Raw genomic sequence first — 25,250 nt, 5'->3', positions numbered from 1 at the left:
TCGTTCAGTCTGCTCTGAGGTAATCTCACGAAATCTGACAGGAATAAATAATAATAGGGCAGAAAGAAAAAAAAAAGGAAAAAACGCAGACAAACACACGGCAAGTCAACACAAAAAGGCCTCGAAACGCTGGCACCACCCAAAGGCCATTATACCACTCCAGAGCAATTACATTCACCGGGAGCAAAGAGTGGCGGTGGAGCGCTGCAGGAGGAACGCGGTGAACCTCCTGAGGTGAGTTAGAGCTCAGAGGCAGGAAGCAGGGACCGCGGGACACTTGGCCGGTAGCGACGGACATATTTAGGGCAAAAAAAAAAAAAAAGGACCAACATGCGTCACACCCCCATGCGTCTGTTACAGGGCGGCATCCACTCGTTTACACATTCCTTCTAATACAGAAAAACACTTTGGAATCAGGCAGGAACGGAGTGAATTATTGTATAAAAGAGAACAAAAGAGAAGAAGTTCAGGTGGTCAAGTACGTCATATTTTACAGATTGTACATTAACAAAGATTTGGGCATTTTTTAATTAGAGTCACAGTTCATCTAACCTGCATGTCTTTACTGTGGGAGGAAGACGGAGAAACCTTTGCTGACACAAGGAGAACATGCAAACTCCACACTATGATGTTATGTTTACATATTATGTTTTTATTCTGAATTGGGAATGAACTAGTTATTAGATACAACTGATGGAGGGTTAGGACTAGGGCTGGATAGGCTGGATATTGGTGCTGATCTCAGAAAAGTCTCCAGAAGTTTCTATTTTATTAAGACCGACCTACATCCTATAAACACCACCACCGCATAGATAACTTGTAAAGCTTTTCACAATATATCCTGGGAACTAAAATGTGTTTTTATTCAACAAGTAAGCAGCTATGATGCACGTCACTCTTTAAATAACAGTTTTTGCCTCTTTGTGATATTTTGTGAAATAGTCAATCAGATCTATTGGTAGTACATTAGTTTAGTTGTTCTTTGAGGGTCTACACAGTTACAGAGCAGAGAGAAGGGATGTACGGTGCCCTCTTTTACATAATCCCGCCTGAGTGCAGTCTGTCAGAGACGAGGGTCCACAGAGGAATCCTGGTCTTGTTCTGAGTCTATCTCTGATCCACTCGTGTCTCTACACGCTTTGCAAATGGGTCAAATGTAAGAGACAGCAGGAGGGAGAGGAAGAAACTCAGAAAGTGATGCAGGAAGGAAGAGCGCTGCACGAAGACGCTCCCAAAGGGAAAGACAGTCTTTGATACACGACGCGTGGTTGTTATAACACAACCTCTGAATTCAACACAGTGAAGGGTAAAAGTTTGGGTTATGGGGTAAGTTTAGTACAAGAATAGAGTTCATTATGTAAGGGTATGTACTATATATTAAAGATTTTCTGATGGGTCATTGAGACATTGAGAGCTTTGTGATGCAGCCAATTAACCGACCATCCCACATTGCCTCATGAATCCACTGAGCTGTGTGTGTTTTAGTGGGTGTGTGTTGAGGGTTTGTCATAGTGCACACACAATAATTTCATCTTTTATTGCAACAGGGAGGTTAACAGTAAAGAATGTGGTGTTCATGTTACAAAGTACTCTAATCTATGGGCGTTGGCCAACGTAGCACGTTGCCACTTTGACAAGAGTTCAACTTTTTAGTCGGAGCCCTCCGGTTATGAAAAGTGAAGGCAATGGGGAAGTGTCCTAAAACCTGCATTCTCTCGACTGACCATCAGGGGGCGACTCCTCTGGTTGTATAGAAGTCTATGAGAAAATGACTACAGTTCTCTTGATTTATTACCTCAGTAAACATTGTAAACATGCGTTTATGGTCTCAATCTCTAGTTTCAACTCTTCTTCAATACAGCATGATGTTCATTTAGTAACTGATGGTCCATTTAGAGTCAAACAGACCATAAAGCAGGGGATGCTTTAGGGCGGGGCTCCGTTCATTGGGTGCAAAACAACCAAGATGGCGACGTCAAAAATGACAAACTTGAGGCTTCAAAGCGGCAGTCCACAAACCGAGGACTACGTCCACTTCTTATATACAGTCTGTGTATGAATGAGGGGGGTATGGGGGGCTAAAGCTGGTCCTTAACAAAATGGAACAAAATACATCCAAAAATAAACAACATCTTGTCCATCTCCCATGATTTCAAAGCAATACGTCACACCTTCAGCAGGGACTGCACACAGTCGACTGGATTTCATGACTAAATGTACAAAAGTGCATGAGTAAAAGTGACACATTGGTGGCACTGCCCAAATGTAGGAGGAGAGGAACGTTTCCAGATGTGTTGCTTATTGAATAAAGTGCGTGTGTGTGTGTGGAGACCCAGCTGTCTGATGCTGCTCTGCTCTCTCCACAGGGGACTCGGGGGTTTTCCCTGAAGGCTGAGACATGACACTTGAACCCACAGTCACCGTTTGTTTAAAAACAGAGAATCACATTTTACAGAAAGACTCTTACTTTCCAAACGCCTCGCTAACATTTTAAAACCATAGAGAGTTAAAACCAGCGAGTGGGAAGGGGTTCAGTGTTGCTCGCTGACATATTCCCCTGAGGTTTGAAGCTTTTTCCATCGCGATACACACTTTTCTTTTTTTAAATAGTCTAATAAAATGTCTCACGTTCTCAGAGTTTACTTTACGATCAGCTATGTGTGTTTTAATTCCCGAGGCCACACGGCAGAACCAGCTCGAGGGAAACACAGAGCAGCTGACAGCCGCCACCCAATGATTAATCCTCTAACTCCATCTACCTGACTGTTCGCAGCTAATGGTGCTAATTCTAGTGCGGGGGGTCCACTGAGGACAGCCGGCGTGTGTGTGTGTGTGTGTTTATATAAGAGGGTAGCATTGGGACAGGTGTGATCACTGCTCAGGACACATAATGCAATGAGATGGATGGGACTTAGAGAAGAGGCGTGCTGTGTGAAGCTTCTAAACTCCAATCTGGGCTCAATGGAGGATTCAATGTTTCTATCCAACATTGAGTTCTGTTGCTAGGTAGAAAGTGCATCTTCAAAAATGAAATCGATGAATTAAAAGTTCTCAAAAAGCCTAAAATGAGAGAACAAAGTCCTTCTTTCCAAATTAGAAAGGTACGGTTTTTTCGATACTCTGCTGAGATGAGCCCATCTGCTGCTGTTTGGCTTCTATCTTTCAGAAACAACTAGAGGACAACATCACAACAGGCTTTCAGACGGTATCTGAATCACTGCTGATGGAGGTTCACATCCTGATGTCTCGTATCTCAATCCAGCTCCTGAGCTGAGGAGCATGAAGACATGAACTCCTGCTCCTCCGTTAATGCCTTGAATCAGTATCAACATCCTCCTGATGACCTGTGTTATCTCCATCTGCTCTTCCTGTGCAACACACACACACACACACACACACACACACACACACACACATATATATATATATATATATATATAGTGTATATAGTGAGAGAGTTTACACAGACGTTTACTCCTCATCGTCAGCAGCAGTGAATGTCATCAGAACAACACATCATGCCAAACATTTCCCAATGAAGAGGAGCTGGAATAATGTGGGTTAAAGGGCAGAGGAGACGGTGAGGGAGGGAGAGAGGGAGAGAGAGGGAGATCTTCTCTGGATCTCAGTACATCACCCACTGAACTATGAAGCTCTGCAGTCTGAATCTCACATCTGAGCTTTGAGCAGAAAGCATTCACTTCCTGTCAGGCGTCGTTTAACCCTTGTGTGCCTAATTTGATAAACCAAACCTCTGACTTGATTTGAAAGTGGTGAGGCAGATGGCTGCATATGTGTGTGTGTGTTGTAATCCCTCTGTGGCAGACATGTAGTCCACTTCCCATCCAGCAGCACATTAGGGAACACGAGCTGGAACAAACAGCCTGGAGTCTACTGACAACAGCCTGATTTATATTTCTAAAACAAGAACCACATTTCTCTTCCATACAGCACACTGTTTATCTCAAGTAACAGTCAGATAATATTCAGCTGATTTTATACGGATATTGTTGGAAAGTTCATTTCAGTTCTGAACCTGCTGTTGGCTTTGATTACACTTCAATTCATTTGTGATTCCAACATCTTAATTCTAGTGACATTGGTGCAATCTATGTGTCATTAAGTGTGTTTTTATGTACCTGTTCAATTGTAAAAGTTGATATTTTGAAAAAACAAAAAGGTTTTATGCTTGGCTTAGGTGAAAACATTGGTGTATCGATAAAAACAAAATGCAAGTATGTGCAGCATGTTAATTAGTTGTCACTCAGAGAGATAACATGAAAACATCAGATCTGTGTGCAGCGAAGAGGAGAACCTTCCTCAAACTGATACAAGAAAAAAAAACATGAATAAACTATTTCCATCACGTCTTCCATCGCTTGAGGTCTTTTGATTACTTCATCTAGTTGCGTCTTCTTCTGCAGTGGTTTGAAGGCTCCAGACAGATAGCTCAACGTTTGACCTCCATGCACCAACTCATCAACATTCATTGACTTTTACGGGCGTTTTGGGGTTAAATTCTGACCTAAATTTGGATGGAAACTCGACTGCGTCCTTAGCTTTGATCAGTGGAGAGTGACGGACTGGTAGCAGTGTATGTATATAGATATATATACATATACACAGTATATATACACGTATAGATATCAAAACTGTTTATTGTCTATAAACAACAATGTATGTCAATGGCATCCTTGCTGAGTTCATCAAACTGCACACTGAAATGAATCCATCAGATTAATGTCCAGAACAAAAAGAATCAAATGTACTGAGAGCAATCCTTCCATTCAACAGGAAACAACTCACCACTGACTGTGACAAACCACCAGACAGTGTACCGAGTATTGAGCTGAACACTTCTCATCCTGTCAGATGTCACTCCCACACACACACACACACACACACACACACACACACACACACACACACACACACACACACACAGCTTCAGTGTGGAGCAGCTGGACGACACTGAATGGGTTAAGAACAGAACCGAGTATTATTCCTTCAAACACAGACACGGGTCCTTTAAAGGCCGTCGGGTCAAATGTGCCGGGTGTGCATTCATGGACATGAATGAGGCTATATGCTCATGAGCCCAGCAGACAGTGACTCAACACATCCAGCACACTGAGCTCAGATCAGTGGAACCGTCCACGATAACAGGAGGTAAGTGTTGAAACCCAAATGTTTCTGGGACTGGTCTTCTCTAAATAGTAACGGGACCTCACTCCCCTATTATTCACACATACTATGGGTTATACAGGATATTTAAATGCTGGGCTATTATGCAATAATGTATACTGTAGGGAGAGGCTCTACAGACAACATAGTGACAAACATCCAAACAAAACTCTACAAACATCCACTCTGTTAAGTGAAGCAGCAGCAATCTTCCACAGTCCACAAAAAGGATGCAAGTAAGTTGCTCCTTAATACGGTAGTTTTCCATGTAAAGAACATCTAATCAGATAAACTTTACGTGAACTCTATAAAGATGAAACAAATAGTCAATTAAATGAAACAGAAAATGATTCTGCATCTGTTTTGATAATCGATGAATCATTTCAGTAATTATTCGAGGCTAAATTGTGAACGTTAACTTTTTTTAATTGTCATTTGTTGCATTCATTTGTCTCACATGATAATAAATTGAAGATCTTTGAAGACGTCTTACAGACCAAACTATTAAGAAATGAATTAAATGACTTCAATACTCAACTGATCATGAAGAGATCACAAATATGAACGTCAAGCTGTAATCAGAAGAGTCCTTTCTCACTGAAAGAGATGAAAATCATCATTTCATCATAAACAACAACAACGTAGAGGAACTCCTGGAGGCCCACAGAACCTCAATAACCACAACCTCCATCCCAACATCAGTACAGCTTTAGTTGCTTCCCTCTTCAGGACTCTGTTCCTCGGGGCATTAATAACGGCAGCGAGGTCAAACGTTTGGGTCACTCGTCAAACTCCAGAAGAACTGATTACAGAGGTTCATCAAACACATCCTCCATACTGAATGATGACTCAGGGTTGCCCATAAAGTCCCCCGTTAACGGAGAGGACGTTAAAGATATGATTCTGTTAATAGAAGTGTGTGACAGACAGTCAAAGCTCTGACACCGTGACACAGAATGTGACCGACACAAGCGTTATATGGTGGTTACGAATAATGGAAAGTTAACGTTGTGGGTAGACGTAGCAGTGGACGTCGTACATGAGTGGGCGCTGCAAAACAGTGAGTCACGCCTGAGAAATGACACAAGAGGCCTTTTTACTGACAGCAGCACCCGGAAAATGAAGGGATCACTGCAAGATGATTACGTCTGAAGAAAGAGAACCGTGGTGCAATAGCACCAACGCTGATGGCGTTCTGGGTTAGACGCTTCTTGTTTCTCACTCACAGACTTGGTTTGAATCCATTAAAACATGATTAAAACTAGATCCACAGTTGTTTGCCTCCACCAGCCAGTCAAGTAGCAGTTCAGCACCATGTCTGTCTGAAATGTCATCACTTCATCATGTTTCCTGTTAGATATTTGTGTGAAATGGTCTTAATTAGCAGATGAATTATTGGTGTTTTGTGGGGTCACAGTGATCTTTCTCAGATTTATAAAACACACAGCAGGAGAAGACAAAAAGCCGTTTTCGGTCCAGACCGCCAGTTAAACAAACTGCGACACAGCGAGTGAAGAGGACAATAATAGCGACGCGGGGAAGGTGAGCAGCAGCATGCAAACGACAAAATGACAGAGCAATTAGAAAAAGCTGGGAGTGTAATTAAGCTTGACAATGTGCCCAAATATTCCCACTACAGTCTGAACACAATGTCAACAACGGTGCAAAGTAATTGGCGGCAAGTAATGAGGAGGAAACAACATACGACGAGAGACAATCAGTGCAAAGATACAGAAGAACCCCCGAACTGAGGAACACTACACATAATGAAAACTATTTAGTGTCATTGTTGTTTTAATCTCTTTCAGTCCCTGGAGGTAACCAGAGAGCTGGAGGAACCACAACAGGAAGATACTTTTGTGCCTTTTTATTCCCCGCCCCCCCCCCCATCGTTCACTTGCTTCCTTTTTTGTGCATCTTTTCCTCAAAATCTTTCACAGCTCTTCTTGTTCACCTGGGAATCATGTATCGACTTGTCTCTGCACACCTTGAAGAATGTGGTAAAGAGAGAGAGAGAGAGACTTTTTCACCTCCTTCAGCTCCAGAGAGGAGGCCACGTGTCCACATGCCTCGACAGCACACCTCTTTATGGAGATGGAGGAGGAGGAGGAGGAGGAGGAGGAGGAGGAGGAGGAGGAGGAGAGTAAAGAGGGCAGGTATGAGGAAGACTGATCCCCCCGGCTAAGGATGATCCTTCATCCTGCCTGTAGCATGTCACGACTCCTCCTTTTAAAAACACTCATGGGCTCAGGTTGAGAAGCTAGTGTGCAACACTGACAAGCAAAGTCCTGCTATAAGACTCAGGTTTTATCATGTCAGATAAGGATTTAAGTACTATTTAACGCCAGCTTTAAAGTTTGATATTTAAGGGGGTCATCCACCATAAAACACTATGAAACCATAAGCTACCTCATGTCCCACTATAACCACCTTGATATATGTACCATACCTGTTGTGATGAGGTAATGTCTCAGTCTGTAACACATTGAACAGCAATAATGTAAATGCTGCTGCAAGGCGCCAAGTGACTGAGCAATGCCTCAGCAAAAGACAAAGCTGGATTTAAAAATACTTAAAAAATGTCTTATGGGGAAGGAAAAGCATTCAACATGCTCGTTAAACCTCGAGGTGTTTGGGTGAGTAATACTCAATGTTTGTTTGTTATCAAGAAGCTTATATGATTAAAATATATATATTCCAAATGCAACATTATGCAGAATGCAGGGTTTTCTAAATCTTATCTCTAAGCTTTTAACTTGACGGGGTAGATATCTAAAAACTCTGCAGAGAGTCCGTAACCTTTCTCAATAATTCATATTCAGACATTAAGATCATTTGCAGGATACAACGTGAGAATAAGAAGCCCGTCATGGTGGTCAAGCGCCTCGTCCTCGGGAGAATTCATGCATCGTCAGCTGCTGTAGCTCGTCTTCAAAATGACTTCTGGCAGTTTTCCCATCAACAAGCTTTTCACTACACATGCCAGGTCGTTGTGATAGGCATGCAGGGAAGCAGACAGATAGCAGGGAAATGATGCAGCAGTGACAACAATTCAACAGGGAGTTCAGAGGAAACACTGCACCAGACAGACATGTTCCAACCTGAACCAGAAACAGGGAGAATCTGCCCACGAAGCCCTCGGGAGCACTCAGGTGTAAGTGATGGAGCAGTAACAAACATGGTACGAGTGAAGGAAAACTCAAAACTACCAAAAGCCTGTGAATCAATCCAGATGTGAGTGATGCAGCTCCAGCAGAGGTTCATTCATCTCTGGAACCACAGATGTTAATATTTGGTGACACTCGCAGAGATCAAATAAAAGAAGCCACATGCTCTGGGTCAGGATGAACCACAAACGCTGATAAAACACAAAGCCACAGCTGCAGATGTTTCCATATTTGTAAGATTTAAAGGCTCATCCTCAACGTGTCACTGATACATTTACTCTATTACAGTGAGAAGTGCAGCAGCAAGGAGACGGATCAGATTCAGCTTGCACTTAAATAACTACAAGTTACCAGAACACAGTGAACAGAAGGCAGACAGGTGGACTCAAAGCCAACTGTCATAGGAGGAAAAAAAAGCTTTTCTCTATTCAGGATATCAGCCATTCACTGGAGCTGAACCTGTACTTCTGGTCTTGAAAGCTAATGAACTAAAGTGAGCATCATGTCTCCGGCTTCTCAGACAGAAAACCTGACCGTGGTACAAAAACCTGCTCTAGTCAAACCAGTTCAACGAGACGAAGGGGGATCGCTTTCAGATAACTGCACAAAGCACAACGTCACACATGTAATGTGGAATATTACATTAGCTGTTATAAATGAGGCAGGAGTAGGAAAGAAGAGGAACCAGCAGGCTCCTCGAATAATCTACTAATCTAAAGTGAAATGCAATTATCCCAGGGGAACAGTCCAAACAGGAAGTTAAGGAGCTTTCATCCTGCAGGAGACCAGGCAGAGCTGACAGGGTGCAGCTAATTTCCCAGCATGACTCTGCAGGTCCGCCGACTGACGCTGTAATCTTTGTTCTTCTTTGTTGAATCAGAACAATTCAAAATCGCAGCGTTTCAGACACGGAGTTTCACACACAGGCAGCTGTTTCACGACAATAAGACAAACAAAAACAAAAGCTGGAGAGCTGGGTTTGAACTCGTAGCTACGAGGTTGAAAGGTTCAACCAATCGACTACTACGCCACACTGAAAGCTACGACGAGGAGCGGAGACTTCAGCAAACGCTTCTATTACCGGCCTAAACACGTCGGAGATCATTAATGATTTAACTCCGAATAAGGAGGCTGTGAGGTCTGAAGAAACAGAGAAAAGTTTTTTTCAACCAGTAGAGCGAGTTTATGATGAGCTGGTTTCATTTAGGTTTAGTATAGAGACATCTACACATGAATGTTATCTACAGTGAAGCAGATTATTGTGCATGTTTTGTGAGGATCTTTTATCGTCAGTTTGGTGACGGCACCGTTATCCAAACAGTCCTCGACAGCCTGAACATGTCATCGAATGCTTTAACTTGTCTGCAGCTCATTCCTCACCGTTCCTTTATTCTCTCTGTCAATTAACAAAAGATGGAAGAACTAACTTTTAGTGTGAAACTGTAGATTTTCAGAGGACCGCGTCCTGGTTTGAATGTGTCGGCTGTCTATCATCAAGAAGCACATGTGTGAATTCTTTGCTGCTGCTGGGTAGTAATTATCCGCACACAAAGACAAAGACGTTACAACGCGGAGCTTTTATTCCACGTGGACGTGATTGACGGCGACTCAGCCACAAACGGATCTTCTTCAGAACCTCAAAGGAACATTTTGCTGTTAAAACGTTGATTAACAACATCGATAGACAATCCGCTTTGTTTTAGTTGACATGGATAATCATGCGCTTGTAGAAACGAGAAACCGTTGTTTGTGTCTAAAACATGTCTCTAAAAACATAAATAATGAGACATTTCTTTGAGAAAAGCATGTGACGTGTATGTTGTACTTACACTAGAGGCGTGTCACTTTCATACGAGTGTTAACGCCGAGCTCCACTCAATGAGCAGGACGGTGGACGTAAGATATGTCACGATGTATATAATACCATCACAACAATAAAAACAGAGAGAGAAGCCTTTACAAGCCCACACAGTACATCTCACACAGCAGAAGCAGAACAAAGCTTAAGCTGGGATCATCCTGTCATTGATCCTCAACCAGTTCATATTACCACATACGCACTGGTTCCTTTATCCTCAACTACACTCTAAGAACCAGCCCGGGCGACACTATTGAGCAGGGTGTACATTGAAAGGTTTTGTTTACAAAGTTCTTGTGATTCTTCCCTTCTTATCTCCATGTTTTTTTCCTTCTATAATGCATTATATTCACACCTAAACTCGGCTAAACATAAGACATCTTGTGACCACGTGGCCAAGTTAATAATCTGTGACGCTGAACTTCACCGGGGGGGCAAAGTGCACACAAAGACGGTGCTTTCTACTTTCAAGTGAGAAACAATAGCGCACGCTGTCATCAGCCAGAGCAGAGTACACACGAGCAAACCTTTATTTATATTGGACCAGGAGATTATACGCTGCAAACTGCTCAGATACACACGGCGATTGACCTCATAACACAGAGGAAGACACAAGCTTCTTCTTCTTCACATATTAAAAACCGGGTCATGTTTACAGAAAAATACAATCTTATAAGAGGCAATATGTGCTTTCCTTGTTTTATAAACACTGTTTTTAAAAGATGCCGATGTGCCAATTATTAATTCATACTTTCTTCTGGTTTGTAGCAAAAGATAAAAGGAAGAAAATAAAGGAAATAAAAAGGAACGGTTGCCGCTTTTTGCTGTTTATGTTCGTTGAATACAACGTCATGCAAGATGACAAACAAAATCTACAAAAGGTGTTTAAAAATAAGGACGTTTACCTTTAAATTGAGCACTTTATGGTTCGATGCCTCAAGTAAATTCATATGTTGAGACACTACAGAGTAAAGTTTACATTCAGTTAATAATGATTCTGAAAAGGCAAAGCACTGTTCTGTGAAATATATTCTGATATGTAAAATATCACGTTATCCTAATAAATACCACATTATATTCTGTCCCGTCTGCCTCCTCCTCTTCCTCTTCCTCTCACCCATCATCATCATCATCATCACCGCTGCCCCGAGCTCGTCACAGCAGCCAGCTGTCCAAACAAATGTTACGTAGCCGGCGCTTATGTAATGAAGCATGGCAAGTGCTTAGCATCCTCTTAGCTATCCTGTTGCATGTCATCATCAGTTCAAACATCTCAGAGAGCACGATGGACCTCCTCATCTGCTCCCTTCTGGCTATGAGAGCAGCCGTGGCTCATATAATCAGTGTTATTGATCAGAAGGGGAATAAACACTAAGTTGTGGACAAAAACTGCGACATCAGTGAAAGAGACAACGACAGAAACACAAAGCTGAGGATGAAAAAAGTCACATAATCCAGAGCGTGTGTGTATAACTTTAGGGATCAAAACATGAGCGCAGTAGCATGACGGTAGAAATGTAAAAACCGGCAGCACTTCATTTATGGATGATTCTCTCAAGAGTGAGACGAACACAGTAAATGCACACAAATGCCAGCCGGCTCATGTGAAGCCTTCCGACAAACCCTGAAAGCTCTATGATGAGCGTTAGTCACTGTGCAGTGCGCTACTCTGACAGAATCCAATATTCAGAGGGATGTGCTGACTCGGCAAAAAATGTGCACGCAGCATATCGAGATGTAGGCATCTGAAGTGGACCGTACACATGCAGGGACAAAGAAGGCATCTTACCGTCTCATTGGTCTCATCTGGGTACATACTGTCCTGTCCTGTGGCTGAGTCGCCTCTGCAGCGGTGCTGACGAGGACACTGACGACGCAGACAAAACACAGCAGCCTCCAACTACTCGCAAACTCTCTCTCTGACTGACATGTCACTGTGAGGCCCGACACACACGCACACACACAGACTCTTATTCACTCACAGGTTCTTACATAAACAGAGAGAGAGAGAGTGAGAGAAAGAGAGAGAGAGAGCTCAGTGATGCTCGATACATGATCTGCTCCACCATAATGCCACCACACACAATGCCCCAGCTGAAATCACACACACACACACAGATATCCAATTGAAGCTCCCAAAGGGATTAAGAAAAGCTCTATAAAGTGAGGAACACACACACACATCTCTTCTGTTTCTCTAATCAAAGAAGTCATACATGACAGACTCTCGCTCTACACTGGATGATCCTCTATCGTCACTACGCAGGATATTTATTATACTTCTGACAGTCGTGGCTCATCATTGGCCCTGAACCTCTGGAAGGTATTGATCTATTATAATGTGGCACAAATCAATATCTACGGGTAGAGCCTTCAGTTCTAGATCTCCCTAATCTGATAAAAAGTCTTTCTTTCTGCTTTAGTGAGAAAGATGAAACTCACACAATCCTGTTCATATGTCAAACTTCTGGGTTCTTCATGTATGTTAGACAGCTGTCATTTTGTGACAATCTGACACACCGGATGATATCTTTCATAAAAATGATATTACTTCCACATCATGAGGTATGATGGCGCTGATGTTGGATTGTTTCTCTGTATCAGAATCGGTGTTGTATCTGTTGATCCCTAGACGGTATAAGTTGCCAAATCTTATATGTTGTTTGTATGTTACAATAAATCATGTACAAGGGCTGCCAGGAGACAGAAATGTCGTCGTTAAGAGATCTTACTACATCATATATAGCAAACTATCTCACACAACAGAATGGCTTAAAGGTGACATCAGATTTACAGCATGATGAGGTAATCACTGTAGTTATGCAAGCGTTTCATTTCACTGGATTAGCCCAAAACAGATAAAACCAATAAACACCCTTTAATTTGATCCATAAATGGTTTCTCAACTGAATTTCAAGAAAATAAAGAGAGTCAGAGAGAGAGAGTGAGAGTGAGAGAGAGAGTCAGAGAGAGAGAAAGAGAGTGAGAGAGAGAGTCAGAGAGAGTGAGAGTGAGAGAGAAAGATAGAGAGTCAGAGAGAGTGAGAGTGGGACAGAAAGAGAGATACACAGTAAGGTTTTTAAACCTGGCCTCATCACTGTTCTGTTACACAAGCACCAAACGCACTGCAAAGGAGCAGATCAGCTGCCAGCCCGCCTGAAGCTGTGCGTGTGTGTGTGGAGAACAGAGCTATACACTCCTCTGGGCTGCTTCATAACGTTGGTAATGAGCACACAAAACATTCTCCACACTCCACTGAGACGTTCCATCTTATTCCCAAAGTAACGGCTGTTTGCTCGTAGCGATGTTCCTGAAAGGAGACATCTGTGAAGTCCTCTTGAGGCTCAAATGTATTTATTACTTTATCCATACTAATGTGTTTAAAGACAGCCCAAATATTAGAGCTGATGAAGCGGATCAATCGACAGGAAATCTACTTTTCCCTCTAAAATAACCAACGTGCTTTCTTTGGACTGTTTTTCCACCAATAACATGACGCTTGAAGACGTCACCCTATAGGCTCTGGGAAACATTTTCCGACCCGTCATGAACCAAACAATAATCTATTAATCAAGAAAAACTCTGTGCAGCATGTCGCCGGTCATCTGGTCGGCTCAACGGTGACCCAGATGTGAGAGAAGTGGCTTTGTGACAGAAGGTCGCTGGTTGTAATCCACAAACAATCTGTCAGGAAACATGACTGAGCGAGATAAGACGAGCAAAGAACAAATACAAACACACGACGTGTGGGGAGAAAGTGTGGATTGCTTGTTAAAGTTGCTCCCCTTCTGTCAACAGCGAGCATCAGGGGTATTTAGTTGCAGCAGGGAAGCTTTTCAATTGGCGACTACGAGGATAAAGTGCGAGCTTTATCTGTAACCAAACAGATTCTTTCCAAATTGTTGCCAATTGTTTGTATTGTTGCCATCTGGGGGGGCCTCAGCATGAAAACATGTGGGGGGGCCCCTGAAAGAGAGGATGATTTAGCATCTAAATAACCTGCAGTGAGCTCAGATTCTGCCTGACAACATGTCATATAATAAGCCTTTTTTAATAAGGAAGAAACAGTAGTGCAGATGGTCGGGCTTCCGTTAACAGATCTCTCAGACTGTGTGTGTGTGTGTGTGAGTGTGTAATGATTGACCAAACTAATAGATCACTTATTGTATGTGCTATGGACGTACACTAACGCACACAAAGGTGTGACAGTGTATAAACTTGCCAACTTGAACTTCCTACCAAACACCAGGTGATCAAAGAAATTAGGAAGTGCTTCCTCACAAAAAACCCAAATGATCCCCATTTTTGATGATGACAGACTTTTGAGGGCTTTAACACGAGTTTCTAAATGAAAGACTTTAACCCGACAGACAGAGCTTCAAGTTAACGAGCAGAGGTTGCAACATTACAGTCTAAGGTTAATAATGAAGGGAGTTGTGGGTAAACTAGGGCTTATCTATGACACTAATATGGACAGTCAAGGTGCCAAAAGCTCAACTTTTTTGTTGCCGTTGCTTTTACACATTGTCGTTAGCATAGTCCTCTGTTTAACTATTAACTATAAAGCGGATTTAATAAGACAGTGAGCTGTCAGCATGATTTGTGAAATGTATTCTGGTGTATCACCTGTTTTGTCATTTAATCTTGTAAAGCCACACTTATAATGTTTTGTTCATGCTGAACATTTAACAATAACCGACTGCTGTTAAAGTCAGTCAAGTGGGCGTTCATGACAAATAAGGAATCATAATATGTTTCATGAAGACAAATTAAGTTAACACACCACAGAATAAGAGGCTTGTCATTAGTGCCCACTTACAGAGTTAATTACTCCAGCGGTCATTATTTAATAGCTCCAGATATCTCAAATGTCTCCTCATCCACTTTAGCAGCTAGAACACATTAAGACGTGTTGTCATCACGTGACAGGAGAAAAAGAAAGCTAAACATGTGAGCTTCCTACATACAGAGCACTGTGCATTTAGCATGTTCAGGTTGTGCTGTTGTGATCCTGGAGGAAGAGGAGAGATGAAAAAAGCAGAGCAGATGAGGCGGTGCAGTGAAGCAGCAAATTAAAACACACTGAGACCTTGACAGCCTTTATATTCATCGGCTGGAGGGAAGCGTCTGCTTCGCTGGATGCGACGTCCAATCCATCGCAGCCGGCGGCTTCCAGGCGAGATGTACGCATGAAAGCATCGAGCGATCTCTCAGCTGGTAACGTCAACATTTTCTAAATGAGGATCAATGGCTGTTGGGCTCAGAAGAAACTCAATAATAATGTTGTGATAGCTCAAACACACCTCTACAGCTTCTTTTATTACTTTATAGCTAAACTATGAGCCCTCTGCTTTGGATGCAAGGAGTGGTACCCCCCAAAAAAAGGAATGAAATGTCCTTGAATACTGATCTGCCAGAAATGCCTAAATGCAAATTCAAACCAACTTCTAGCATCCACTAAAGAACCCAACTCGTTCACTCCCTGAAGCTACTAAAAGGAAAATAACTCAATAAAAGTCTGTCTGCTTAATCAGATATCATCAAAATCAAATCAGCAGTGTCTGAAATATTTGGATGAACACATTTTGGCACATTGGTAATATGTTGGCAACAAAACAGGACATTTAACATTCTTGAACTCGGCTGTCTGCGATGCTGACAAATGGATGATGTAATCACATCCCCCACAATCTAACCGCCGGAAAGAAAAGAAAAGCGGCAAAGAATAACACCTGGATGATGACAGAGGATGGATGATGATAGATGACTAGAGCCACTAAAGTAGTGACAAAGTGGGCCTCCGATGTCAGGAACAGTGTGGCAAATAACATTATATATATATATATATAGATAAGAGCCTGGCAAAGAGCTGCTCTCCAGACCGTCACGCTCATTACTCCCTGAAAGCAGGAGGTTCATCACAGGGAGCCGGATGAGCTGGCAACAAGGAACCAGACTCACAGCTCTCCTTTCTGCATTTACACTACCGCTGCTTTGGGTTTATGTTCAGTGGAGATCTCTAATCAAAAAGAATCCATAAGAGCTTCGATAAAGAACCGAACCGGTAAGCAGCATCGATAAGAGTACTAGTATCGAAAAAACGATACCCGTCCTCAATGTTCAGTCATCCCTCTTCCTTCCTCTTCCCTTTAAGAGATCACGCTGCAGTGAAGGAGAGACAGAGGAGCAGAGAGGACAGGGGTGGGGTTTGGCATAGTTTAGGAAGTCCTGACTCACTGAGCTGTTGTCACCAGCAGCATGCTGCCAGGAGAAAGGAAAAACAAACAAGCAACCCACTGAAACTGGGACACCTTCACATCACCACTCCTGACTCACGTGAGCTTTTCAGGTCAACGTGGACACCTGATGGAGTACGACAACTCCACAGACTCCGGTACACTGAGATACACAAAGAGCTTTCCTTGGTGGCAACAGACGTTGATTCATACGTAAAAGACCCGCAAACTGGCTGTGAATCAACATAGCATAAGACATTAGCACTGATGAGACTGCCATGATATTGATAGAGAACAGTATCCAAAATGTTAACAACCAATCAAACATAAATACTTTGTTTTCATGATATAAAAGTGTCTGGCGGGAAAGAAAAAACAGAAAAGCCTCGTGACCAAAGGGAGAGATTTTTGCATTTGTTGTAATATTTGCACTTGCCGATCAAATGACTCACAGAATGAGAAAATAAATAAAAAGAGAAAGTGTTTACTTTGGGACAAAGCTGGGTTGTTTTTAGATTACCAAAACAAGCTGGACTACTTTGACCTTCTTCTCTTGACATTTAAATGGCACCCAGCGGCCGAGGGAAGGAAGGAGCTCCATTGTGAACTTGAGCTGCTTTCACATACACACTTTGAACTTGTATACACTCACTTTTTTTGGTAACCTTTTAACACTTCATACCGAGTCAGCGGCTTACGTCATTGAGTGATGCATCGCTCTGAAATCAGTCCTTCAGAGAGTACAGAGGGTGTTGGTGTGAACAAAACTGCGACAAACTAACCAACTTACAGGAGAGAGTCAAGAGTCATTTACTGGAAGTTAAGCTAAATATTTAGTCAATGACAAGTGAACCTACATTTTCTGTTTGATAGTGCTGTGGAAGACTCAATGCAATATGTTTATTACTTAATACTTTGAACAGAAGTCCATTTCCGGGGTCACCCAAGAAGTCGTGGGTCTGATATTGTGTATTTTATGCTAAAACAACGCGAGAATATTTAGTAAATTGTATTAATGGTGCTAGAGAAAGGTGTGACTTGGCCTAATCTCTTATATTATTGTTAAACTGCATTCACAGCACTTTAATAAAAGGATAATGGATATGAATGAACTGCACACTGCCTCTATCATACTGGACTACAGCAGGCAGGGTTCAGGCTGCCTAACAAGGTTGAAAAACAGGGAAAGGAGTAAAAAATACTCTGAAAGAGGAGGTCTACACCCAGTGGCAGCACTGCACAGACCCAGTTTCTATTTTCTCTCTCTGGCTTTTGTTCAGCAGCAGACTGAGCGAATGATTTCAGGAACAAACACCACCGACAGACCAGGCTCACAACCAATCAGCTGCCTCGTCTCACCGAGGCCGCATGCGTCTGAACCTCAGTAGCTTTAGGCCTGGACTGACGGCTCAACACCGTGATCTGACCTCAGGTCAAGAGGTCAGATCACCTAAACACGTCAAACAAAACCACGTCCAACGTCATAAACCAACACAACTGAACTAAACGCTTGTACAGACATCTGTTGTAGCTCTAATAGGAACAGGCCGAAGATGACGATCACAGTTAGTACAGGTTCATTACACTTTATCTGGTAAACTGGGAATAAACATCACAGCGTGAAAGGGGATGTCATTTCAAAAAGGTCATTAATGTTTGTATATTAAAGTACAGTACAATCATAAAACAGATGTTTACAACTATTAACAATGGTCTGAAATTGGCATTGATAGACTACTTCCTCTCATGACGTTTGTTGTGTTAGAACTAAACCAACAGACATCCTGGATCCAAAATGAATGCAGAGCTTCACATGTATTTAATCATTCAACAGCACAAACTAGGGCTGGGACATATATTAATAATGTATAGACGTGATATGAGACTAGATATCGTCTTAGATCTTAGATTTCCTGGTTTTAAAAGCTGCATCACAGTAACAGGATGATATTTTCTGAACATACCAGACTGTTACGAGCTTTATCCCCATTACTGATGATTATCTATCAGAAATATCATTGCGTTAATATCTTGTGAACGCGCCAATGGTTCCTACAATATGGATATTGTGATGTTTTCCATATGGCCCAGTTCTTGCACACACACTTCTTTAACTGTGTTCTTACCTGGGGAGGTTCAGTGGAGCTGCTGCTCAGCTCGTCTCCCGACTCGGAGTCGTTGGTGCGTCTGTCTTCCCCTGCAGAGTCACAGTGGTGGGCGTTGTCCACGTCCAGCGGGGCTCGCTCCAGGTCTGGGGATCGAGCTCGGGTGCGGGGGAGAGTGCCGGGCCTTCCTCTCTGAGGGGGTTGGAGGGCTCCGGCGTGGAAGAGGACGTCCGCCAGAGCTCGGTCGTGGTCGGTGGGACTGCTGGGGGGGTACTGGTGGCTGCTGTCCCGGCGCTGACTGGGCGGACTGAAATGGCCCGAGGAGGCGGTGTGTGCGGAGGGTGAGCGCCGATAGCTGGACTCGTGTCTGTTGAGGTTCTCCGTGGACTGGCCGTGGAGCCCCAGATCCAGGCTGGTGGGCTTTACCCAGAGTGCACCACCCCCACTGTGAGGAGGCGAGCTGCCAGTGGCAGCGGGAGCATGCTGGAGAGGTTTCGGAGGCGGCATGAGGGCTTTGCGCACTTCGCGGACGTACTGAGCAGGTACGTAGAACGCTTTAGTCCCTTCCTCCTTCCTCACCTGCCACCAGTCCTCGTTGGTCTTCTTCACCAGCAGGTAGCACTCCCCCTGGTGGATGGTGATGTTGCGGTCCTTGGCCTTGTATTCGTAGTCGTACTCCACCTCGATGTAGACCTCGCCCGGGGCGATAGGCAGCTCCGCCATGATGCCTCCCGACTGTCCACCAGGCAGCTCACCGCAAGAGGAAGATTATTAGCATGGTGCGCAGAGCTGGAGGGAAAACAAAGAACCAAAGTAAGTATCCAATACATTTAGATTTGACATTGGATGTCCCAGTCATGATTTAATCAATACTCGGGGCCTTAAAAAGTGTTTCTTGGGTGGAGCAGAGGGTAACCATATACCACAAAGTCCTTAAAGTCCATTTCTTACATGTCATTCACATCCTTCTCTCCCACATGTCCCCAATTATATGTTATATACATTTGTTCCCTTGAAAGATAAAAAATGCTGAATTTGTTAACATACGCAGCTAAAACAGAGCCACCAACAGTCCTGCATTGGCATATGTTAAGACCTTTGACTCGATGAATATCTGAAAAAAGGATCTACAGGTAAAATTGGTATATTATATTATATATGGACTCCATTCCTTGAATATTTGGTACCTAAAACGTCTGATGTATATCCTGGAAGGTACTTCAGAGACAGAGCGAGTATGTCTGAATGCTGACGGGAGGCTTTGTTTTCCGTATTATTTTCATTTTTCTACTATAAATGCTTTTATTTGTCCTTTACTTATGCGATCACGCCGTGCTTGTGAACCAACAGCAGCAGTTAGTTTATAATCAGTAACTAGGAAGTAAACATCAGTATGAGTGATCATCAGTCAAGGAGAGCAGTGTCACCTAAAGGAAACTCAAACGTAAAGACAAAGACACAAAGTCAAAATGTGTTCAAGTTGTGACGAAACCTCACAGAAAGAATTTAACAAAGTAAAAATAGTACCAAAAAGTGAAATAACAATCTTTAAGGTTTATCACCTTCGGTAATGTATTCATAAATCAGAAAAAGAAAAGCCTCTTAAAGTCTAATGAACTTATCAGAGCGAATGATTAAAATACAAAGTGAGGAGCTTTAATCCTCTTGGAGTCAGACGTGAGGAGCAGAGACAGTAATGTGACTCACATGGTCTGCTTCCACCACTCAAAGGATCTGTTATTCTGTCTAACTGATCATGACAGAGAGTCCAGCAGCCACTGAGGCCTTCTGAGCGGACAGACTAGTCAAATCACACACACACACACACACACACACACACACACACACACACACACACACACACACACACACACACACACACACACACACACACACACACACACACACACACACACACACACACACACACACACACACACACACACACACACACACACCGAGGTGGGGCTCCAGCACACCTTGAGCAAGCTGAGCTTTGAAGTGTTTATATCTCTAAAAGTTATTAAAAATGCTCATAACTCAACCGACGGTGACAACAAGGAGGACGTAATGGAGCCAAACGTTAGTTTAAAAAGATAAAGTCTCATCTGGGGTGAACTTCAGGGGCAAACCTGAGTTTAATAATAAATAACCCGAGGGGCATGTACTGCCTCAGGCGATACCTCTTTGCGTGGGCTATTTTCAATGGAAAGAGATGTTCCACAAACATTTCACGCTCGAACACGCTTCAGAGTTCAAAGATTTGTATCTCTGCCACGATAACTAATTCAGGTTTTGGATGATAGCAGAAATAACTAGTCATGGTTAAACATTGTGTAACAGTGATACTCACTTTTATGGCCTTACTAGAAGACACACTCATCACTCTCTTGCAGCAGTGTAAGCGGTGCATTACAACAAGTTATGAACTCATTACAACAGTTTCCTGGAATCTTGGAAATGAAATTAACCGCTCTACCATTGAAACAAATCCCTGCAGGAGAGAATGTGACGTACGCTGTGAGGAGGGCAACATGAGAGGCCCACCAGCTATCAGTGCAGATAGTTATTAGAGATACATTCATAGAAACATCATCCCTGTAAGTTTGTCTTTTAAACATTCATTAGTGACCAATTCAGACCAATGAGACCGTAGTGCAGATATACCATGTTGTGTTTCACATGAAGTCTTAATGACAGTCAGTCATCAGTGAGTCACATCCGGTCACAGCCTAAAACCCAGACTAAGATTTTAATGGTCTGAATCTGTCTTTCAGCTTTTCTGTTCATGATGCTCAGAAGGAGCCGGCAGCAGACCGGGCACCAAACCAACCGCACAACCAATAACTTTCATTGCCAAGTCTGTGCAGCGGTTCTGCCAAAATCCCGATGGATCTATTTGGGGGAGGCGTGTTTACAGCTAGATATTTTTGCCATCCTATTGTCATGCGGTGTTAGCGTCCGATACGTCTTGATTGACGAGCACATGGTTCTAAAGCCAGCAGATGTGGGTTAGTCAGCTATTGTCCTGTACTACTACGTGTTATTTTTATTTACCTTCACCAGCTGTGGCTTCATAAAGATCTGTGATTAGGTGTGATCACAGCGCCTGGATTACAGTCACCGCAGGGATAACAGCATCACGGATTACCAGCACAAATCTATTGGCCGTACACAACGTCCATTAGCCAAATGAACACCGACGCCAATTCACAGCTCACGGTATCAACACACACAGAGATGGACTAGTGAAGCATCAGACCGGGGTGATGTCTGGCATATCATGACAACAACTGGCAGCTTCATCATTGACCTGTGACCTGTGATCATTCAGCTGGCTGGAGGAATCTAATCCTGGTGTTGAAGACATGTGCTCAGAGGTTGAGGAGCTGTGCCTGCTTTATTTACAAAATAATAACTAATAGAGTTTTGAGATGTTCTCTGTGCTGAATGCTCCAGTACACAATCTGTCACAGTGATGCACTTCATAATAAAGGACTGTGGGTTTCCTCAGAGTCACTTTTCCTGACACATTCTGGGAGTAATAACTAAGAGCAAAAACAGCAAAAACCTTCAGAGGCTCTGTTCTAGAAGTACTACTCGTCACTAAAGAGGATGGGAACTTTTGGGACTTAGGTCTCTGCAGCAGATGAGACAAAATTTAATTTCCGGTGTTCTTTGTGCCACCTTTCCTCTGGTTGTTTACTCCTCGCCAATATCCTGCCAACGATTTTAAGGGAAATCACAAACCAGTCTGACAGCTGATGATTCAAAAAGTCACTTAAACAAACAAACAAAAAACTCATCTCACAATATCTAAAAACAACACTGACATTCGTCATTTTTCCAAGACTTTGTGGTGGCTCCTCTTCCTCATATTGAAAGGTATTTAGAAGGATCAGTGCCTGGAGGTCTGTCTAGATTAAGCTCCAGCATCAGCGGTGGCTATTTAGTGAAAAGCACAAATCTTCTTTAGAGTCCAATCAGCAAGAACTCAGAGGAAGCACCTTAATTCGATGTGATGGTAATGAGCCTTACAGGAGAATTAAATCATCCAGAGCGACGAGGCTGAAGAGTCGGGAAGGTAGAAGACGAGATGTGTGTGTGTGGGACCATTTCAACTGTCACGGAGGTGGAGAAATCTGCCGTTGTCAGCACATGTAGGAAACGTACCCTCGCGTTTCTTTTCTCCCGCCTCAGCAGAACAGAAAGCAGTACCATGGAAAGAGTTTTTCCAACGTAAAACGCATTAAATGTTTCCCCCGAAAACAGCAGCGGAGTCACTGCTGTGTGACTCGAGTCAGCCGAGTCAGAGACGCTTTGTGTTTCAGTGGTTACTCGGAGGCAGGTTCCTCTCACATCAGGGAGTTATTTACAGATAAGTGCAATCAGGCTCAGTCAGCTCGTGTTAAACGTTCACACGGTGTCGAATACAGAACAGCCAAAAAGGTCAACGGATCAGAAACAAAGCTAGGGGTTAATAACATCACAAACTAATCCCTTAAAAAACGTGTTCATGTAAAGATATGCTGCCTTTAAGATAGAAAAAGTCTTTTTTTAATGCTTTAAGCAGCAGAAAACCTCCTTATCTCACATGTTTTAGAAACAGACGACAAACACAAACCGTCAGCTTAAGAGAGCGAGAAAGTGTTTCCTGTGATTCTGCGTCATCTGGAGTCAGTTTGTAACATCAGTAACGAGCAGCGCCCGTCAAGAAGTGCACAGTGACCTTCACACCAAGTCTAAACCAAATATAGGTCCACGTTCACCCAAAATAAGCCTGGATCCGGCACAGGATGTCCCAGTTAAGAGACGACTCTCCCCGAGGTCAGCGAGCACAATCTGTCACACTTCAACAAACCACAGCTGCAGCTCACGGAGTGTGGGCGTCGTGAAAAGAGAATAAAGTAAAGACAATGGAGGTGTTTAGAGCAGGTAGGTCACCTGAGCAGGTAGACACAAATCTTACTGAACATGACATCACCTCCCTGTGACACAGTGAACCCTATGACTCACACTTACTGGTAAACAAACCAAAATTTAATGGAGAATGTATTCATTGTGATTTTGATAATCCAGATTAATTTAGAGATGCAAATGACAATATTTTGATTTGGCCCATCACAGTTTTCCAAAGCATGTGGTGTCACCTTCCTGTTGCTTAATATATGTAATTCACAATAACAAAAAGCAGAAACATCCTCAAATTACCCAATCAAATGTCCTGATATGTGACTTAAATTAATACCAATCAGCTCCACTGTGATTTACACTTTCATTTACAGAAACACAAGATTCATCTTATCTTAAATCTCTGTTATTAAGATATTTCCCACGCACGTGTTGTTATTCAACACATTCCAAAAAAAGGTGAAATGACCTGTCACCTGTGCCTCGTGCTGCACACCTTGACAGATGTGACGTTACTGAACAACAACCAAACACACAGTAACATGTACGTCTGCTAGCTGCAACTTTATGGTACTAACAAATATTCCCAAGAGGATATAAACACACCTCTGTGAGGCGTTAGTGGGTGTATTAGGTAGTATTCCTACAGGGAATACTTCACTTTCACAGTTCCTGGTATTTGTACAGCATTCCTCTCAACTTTAATAGTGATAGAAGTACTTGTGTTCACTCTCAGTACTCATTTAAAAGTCTTAGCAGTTAAATTATACTCACGTTCTGTAGTCTTAACGTGATTTACAGGAGCTAATCTGGACGCTAACGTTAGCTAGCTAATTAGCTTTCCTGCTAAAACATTCCTCGGTGTCCCAAACACAACGTCCGCACTTTAACGTACCTCCTCTGCTGGCGCGGGACACAAACAAACACAGTCCAGGAGCTCCCGAGTTGAGGGTTAGAATCCCGTAAACTTCTCCGTTGGACCAACCGCCGTGTGAAAACTACTTGTCAGGTTGGTCAGATAGTGCTCGCTCCCGTGTCTCCTGTCTCTTCCCGGTGTAATCCACAGCGGTGCTCGCTCCCGTGGACTCAACAACTTTGGCAACTACCTTTAAGCAAAGATCGTCTATTAACAAGAGACGTATCACTCTGATGTGTTTCCAGGAGACAATCTGACTCACAGATACTCACAACGACCCAATCCCAGATGAGAGGAATCTCTCTCTCTCTCTCTCTCTCTCTCTCTCTCTCTCTCTCTCTCTCTCTCTCTCTCTCTCTCAATTCAATTCAATTTTGCTTTATTGGCATGAAAGTTTAGAAACAATATTGCCAAAGCATCAACAAAATTAAACATACAATAATATTAATACATATTAACATTAATATAACACTCTCTCTCTCTCCCTCTCCTTCTCTTTCCCTATCTTTCTCCCAATATGTTAAGCAAAAATAAATCAAAATGACCGTTTGGCCATTTATATACTATCGATTGAGAGTGAGACCTCTGATTTAAATGTATACTCTTTAGTGTTTCGGGACGCAAACAGGAGAATCAGCGCCACCCGGCGGTTATAAACCGGAACTACCATTTAAATAAATATAACGGTAACTTTTAAAATGTTTGCTTTAAAGTTTTTATCAAATGTGACAGACTGTAAACGCCATCACTAAAATATTAAATATATTTTTTCATTTGTTTCGTGACCTTCTCATGTCTGTTCACTAAATATGAAACTACGCCGCCATCGGCCGGAGAACTTAGCTTAGCAGAAATACGGAATACAGTTATCCT

At 42.8% G+C, this 25,250-nt stretch overlaps 1 protein-coding gene across 4 annotated transcripts in view; it reads right to left on the bottom strand.

Annotated features, from left to right (window-relative positions):
* Positions 1–24,508, bottom strand: part of LOC306706298 (rho GTPase-activating protein 12-like) — a 41,921-nt gene extending 17,413 nt beyond the window's left edge. For all 4 annotated transcript variants that reach the window (XM_079173311.1, XM_079173312.1, XM_079173313.1 and 1 more), the window contains exons 1-2: positions 24,357–24,508; positions 18,572–19,339 (exon numbers count right to left, since the gene is read on the bottom strand). In XM_079173311.1, coding sequence (XP_079029437.1) covers positions 18,572–19,273 — 702 coding nt within the window. In that variant the 5' untranslated portion in view covers positions 19,274–19,339; positions 24,357–24,508. The remainder of the gene's footprint in view (positions 1–18,571; positions 19,340–24,356) is intronic.
* Positions 24,509–25,250: the final 742 nt, after the last annotated feature.

The sequence above is a fragment of the Pholis gunnellus genome (genome assembly GCF_910591455.1).
Source record: "Pholis gunnellus genome assembly, chromosome: 14".
NCBI lineage: Eukaryota > Metazoa > Chordata > Actinopteri > Perciformes > Pholidae > Pholis > Pholis gunnellus.
Note: the sequence above shows the minus strand (reverse complement) of the source record. Positions and strands in the feature narration are given on the sequence as shown.